The following is a 5,120-nucleotide window of genomic DNA, read 5'->3' on the forward strand; positions in this document are numbered from 1 at the left end:
TCGCCTATTTTATAATTCATTCCGTTATATATGTATGTATAAACTAGCGTCGATATGCGTACATACACGTGTATGTATGTATGTCCATATATATGTAGGTAAATAATTATAAATAAAAAAAATTGTTTGGTTTTGACATTGCCAATTCAACAAAAGTACAAAACAAAATGAAAGAATGACATTTATCAAACTGCATTAAGTGTTTTCTATAATTCGCCTGTTGTTTGTGTCTTATTAAATATATTTAGCGACTTGAGCAGCGCTTCCACTGAGGGATCTCGTCCACGAAAACGACGAAATACCTCGGCTGTGGGCACGGAACCACCCAACGCTAAGAATGTTTCCTTAAAGCGCTTTCCCGTCGTTGACAATTCAGTTTCACCTTTCTCTGCAAATTGAGCACTAATGTCTGCCGCTATCACCTTCGAGTAGAGATGACTAAATTGCGCTGCAGCCCAATCACCGGAGAAAATCTCTGTCATGGAACAAGGATGTGCGTCCTTTTTGTCCAACGGCATACAATGATAGACAGGCCACAGCTTTTTAACCACATCAAGCCAAAATGCATCAGATTGATGCAGTTCAATGTCTAGATCTGCCAAGTATAGTTCTCGGCACAAGTTGTAACCTGCCAAACTTGTTTTTAATAATTTAATTTTTCCCAATGTATCGCCAGATAAAACCTCATCGCTTGAATAATGCTTGGAGAGTTGTTTTAAAATTGCAGTGTTATCAAGAAAGTTACTCATCACATTACCCGCCACTTGTGATGCATCCCATTCGATGTTAGAAAGCCCTGCCAAGTCAGTGTATGGCGCTTTGGTAAGTAAGTGTTGCAAAGCTGAACCAAAGGTTTTAAAAACCATGTTTAAGTCATCGAAACTCAGTAGGTACGGTTTGCCTTGGGATGGTTCAGTAAAGTTGAAGATTAACGCACACAATGGCGTCAGTTGCGCAGAGGGATTGCGATTGCGTATACTAACCATCCATCCGTTGTTTTTACCAAATTTATTCTCCTTCGAATAGCAATCAATGTAGAAACCACCGACTGGTGCAACATCGCCGCCTGCATCATTATCGAAAACATCATAGTATTTTACAGCCGGTTGCCAAACCTCTACATTTTGTCTTTCTACTATGCGAATATTAAGCATATTCTCGCTGAGTTTTATAAGTCCAGCAAAAACATGTGGTAAAGGAAAATATTCGCGCAGCTTGTCCTCATTTAACTGATGATTTGCAAGCAAATGCTTCCTCTGCCAATAGGCGACGTCATACAAATCTAATTTATGTTGGAATCCACTATCAACGGCGAAGTTTTGCAATTGTTCAATTTCAGTCGATTGTGCAGGTCCGGCAAATTTTAACAAATTCGCAAAGATCTGTTTCAGATTATCGACGCTTTTAACCATCTTTGTCTGCATAGACATGGCTGCGTAGTTGGGATAGCCTGTAAAAAAAATTATCTATGAACTCCAAAATGAATCAAAAGGAGCAGTAGGAACATTTATGGATATACATATGCACGTATCGAGCGCTTATATTCAATACCACCAATCTTCACTTTTCACAAAAATGAGATTCTGATATAAAAATTCTTCTAAGACTTCATTGTCATCGGTGATATTAATGCTGACCTTGTATAACGCTTGACAGAAGAATTTACTATTAAATTGCAAAGTCAGAATTAACATCAGTGATGACAGATAAGAACCAGATGGGTTCTAATATCACAAGTAGTTTTTGTGAAAATTGCAGATAGAGGTTATTGAATTTAAGCCCTCGATATATTAATTATATATCGTTACCTTAATATTGAAAGGCCCAACTCACTTATTTAAAATTTATTTTTAAACCCCTTGTGGATTAAAAAGGCTTTTACCGATTTAATAGTCGTGGGCTTCAATAAAAATAAACGTTTCAAAAAAATCGCAATGAAAGAACTTGGAGAGAGAAAGAGCCTTTTTATACACAATTTATTACAAACCTAGCAAATTGGCTTGCCGCTTTCGGAAGGATCGGATGATCTCCAAATGTGTACTATTCTCTAGACTACGCTCTTGTTGTCCAGACGCTTTGCGTACATTGGCTTGCCAAACATTCCATCGTTGCGTCCGGTCTGGGCAGTATTTTAGGAATCCTTCGACGATCTGAGGTTGCAAAGTAATCTTCCATGGACCCTGTGTTGGTAAAGTGGAATCCTTTGCTATTGCTTCCAAAAGCGTCAAAGGAAAGTCGCGAACAAGATTAAAGTCCTTTATAGCATGGCCAAAAGTGTGCACAGACATGTTTACTTTGTTTTTAAAGCTGGCACGTTCTCTACCCAACCGCACGAGAATGTCTTTGAGACTCTCGCGTTTATCCTGCGTCTGAGTAAGACCATTTAATTTACCCTCTAGTAAGAAGCGCTGCAACAACCGCGCTTCGTCACCTTCGGCTTGTTCCGCTCGTTGGACGAGTCCATCGTGCAATACTTTACTATTATATTTAGAAGCTCGTGCAATTCGAGCGCGCTCATGGATGTTCATGTATGATTTAGTCGGTATCAGTGTACTATTGCCCAAGTAAAGAGCTTTGGCAATGCCCCATGTCGTGTCTAAAGGTCCTGCCACTTTATCCAGTTCTTCGAATATGCTTTTTAAACTACGTGCAGGCGTATTTTGATCTATTATTTCGTTTTCGATAGTTTTCACAGTTTTCTCAACCAAACCTGCTTGTTGCCCAATAGCGCCCAAACAGTTCTCAATTGTAATATCATTAAATGCTGGCAGTCCATCTGGCTGCAATATACCATCAGATAAGTGGGTGTCTTCTCCGATTTCGGGTACCCTGATTAAAATTTAAGTAAACGCATAAAAGTAATTTCCCAAAACACTATTAATTGTTAACTCACAAGACTATGTAACCGGCATTTCGATGAGCAATATACTGGTTCGGCTTCGCTGTGGCTATTAGCCGACTCCTGCGTAACACTGCATACATAATCGACTAATGCAAATAAGACGGTTAATTGTGAAATCCTCTTAAACAAAATCGAAAAATGCAAACTGCAATTTACAAAAAATGCGTTTACACAATCACCACTGAAATGTCAAAGGGCTAAAAAATAGTGATGCAAGATAATCGATTACACACAGATCCTATCGGTTTTATTTCAGATTTTATTTTATTGTTTCTCGCTTCTTCATATGCCATAATTTTATAGAGAATGTGGTTTGAATATTGCTTTAACGTTTTCTTCTTTAATCCAAATACAACAGCAGAGTAGTTGATTTAATCCTTTGTACCACTATCGATACTAATTAAATAAAACTACTCGATTCAACAACCGTCGATAGTTTTGCCGTATTCCTACAAAATACCAGCTGACAAGTAATACACGCGAATTATGACTCAGGGGCTTTAAAACTGTTATCGTTGTGGGTGTTCTGTAGATTACAAGTTTTAGAGCCAATAGGCGTGTTTCTTAACTTTATACAGCTATTAATAGCAAATTGGTGAAGAGTAGAATTTTACGCACAAGGAGATCGAAAGAGGGAAAAGTAAAGAAACAAAAACTACACTCAAAAACGATGCACTCATTTTGTTTTATTAAAAGTAAGTAAAATAAATTTGCCAACTATTTCCTTGTGCGTTTTGAACAGCTGGTTTTTAAACATACATATGACTGCAAATTTATGTTGGCAGAAATTTCGCCAGCAGAAATTTGCAGCTCTCTCGCTTTTCATACTCTCTTTTTGGCTCTCTTCTGCAAATTTTTTGTGTTAGGAAACGTTTTCCAGCAAAATCCAGTAAAAATTTGTGATAATTATCTGTTAACAAACAAAGCTAATTTTTAACCTTATCACCTTTTGTTTGGGAATCTCTGCCCAGCAAACAGCTGTTTGATAGTACTTGATAGTTTGATAGCACCGTTCCTGGGGTTTACCGGCTATTGAGAGATAACGATTTCTGGATTAGGAATCACAAGCCAAGAAGCGTGTAGCCAAAGGAAGGATGACGTACGTTGCTAGGAGGATATTCCATACACAATTGGGTAAGGAACTTCGTTATTTCTCCCGCACCAACAGTGGTACACCTAGGCGCCGTGTTGTTGTTACTGGAACTGGAGCAGTTTCTCCTTTGGCGAATAATGTACCTTTATCCTGGTCCCGCATCCTAGCGGGCGAATCAGCTATTTCAAGCTTAAGTGACAAATTCAAGGGACTGCCATGCCAAGTGGCAGGTCAGATTAATCGCGACCAACTACCAATTGAAAATCATTTTAGCAAAAGTGATCTGAAAATAATGAGCGGGGCAACACAGTTAGCAATGATTGCAGCAGAAGAGGCACTATCCAATGCCAAATTAAAGACGAGCGAATTCACAACGGAACAACAAGAACGATTTGGTGTATGCGTGGGCATGGGCATGTTCGACCTAACCGAAGTGTATGGCGCTTGGCAACAGTTGCAACGCGGTTACAACCGTGTAAGTCCCTACTTTGTACCCCGTCTGTTACCTAATATGGCATGCGGCCATATAAGCATGCGACATGGCTTACGCGGTCCGAATCATTCTGTGTCAACGGCTTGCGCGACAGGAGCACATGCCATTGGGGATGCATTGCGATTCATTCGAAATGGCGACGCAGATGCAATGTTAGCCGGAAGCGGCGAATCCTGCATTGATCCACTATCCATTGCAGGATTTTGTAGATTGCGCGCGCTTAGTACAACACATAACGGTACACCATTGAGCTCTTCGCGCCCTTTCGATAAACAACGAGATGGTTTTGTGATGGGTGAAGGTGCAGCTATACTGGTCCTTGAAGAGCTGGAACATGCTCGCAAACGTGGTGCACCCATACTGGCTGAATTACTAGGTTATGGAGTATCCGGTGATGCGCACCATATTACTTCGCCCAGTGAGGATGGTACTGGTGCCGCATTAGCAATGCAACGTGCAATAATTGATGCAGGTGTGCAATCAACAGACATTACTTATGTAAACGCACATGCGACATCCACACCAACAGGTGATCGCATTGAAGCTCATGCTATACAACGAGTTTTTGGCGAGCATGCATCACAGGTGCGAGTGTCGTCCACAAAAGGTGCCCACGGACATTTGCTGGGCTC

At 40.2% G+C, this 5,120-nt stretch overlaps 2 protein-coding genes across 2 annotated transcripts in view; one reads left to right on the top strand and one right to left on the bottom strand.

Moving 5' to 3' along the window:
• The window catches only part of LOC118737168 (probable cytosolic oligopeptidase A), a gene marked incomplete at its 5' end in the record, with an annotated part of 3,591 nt that extends 331 nt beyond the window's left edge, over window positions 1–3,260 (bottom strand). The window contains 3 exon segments of the mRNA XM_036467509.1: window positions 5–1,450; window positions 1,988–2,829; window positions 2,894–3,260. Of these exon segments, the coding sequence (XP_036323402.1) occupies window positions 207–1,450; window positions 1,988–2,829; window positions 2,894–2,982 (2,175 nt within the window). The 3' untranslated portion in view covers window positions 5–206.
• Window positions 3,261–3,886: 626 nt separating this feature from the next.
• LOC118737169 (3-oxoacyl-[acyl-carrier-protein] synthase, mitochondrial-like) overlaps window positions 3,887–5,120 on the top strand; it is a 1,665-nt gene continuing 431 nt past the window's right edge. The window contains exon 1 of the mRNA XM_036467510.1: window positions 3,887–5,095. Within this exon, the coding sequence (XP_036323403.1) occupies window positions 3,997–5,095 (1,099 nt within the window). The 5' untranslated portion in view covers window positions 3,887–3,996. The remainder of the gene's footprint in view (window positions 5,096–5,120) is intronic.

This window comes from Rhagoletis pomonella, unplaced genomic scaffold (genome assembly GCF_013731165.1).
Source record: "Rhagoletis pomonella isolate Grant_MI unplaced genomic scaffold, Rhpom_1.0 Rhpom_scaffold_00004, whole genome shotgun sequence".
NCBI lineage: Eukaryota > Metazoa > Arthropoda > Insecta > Diptera > Tephritidae > Rhagoletis > Rhagoletis pomonella.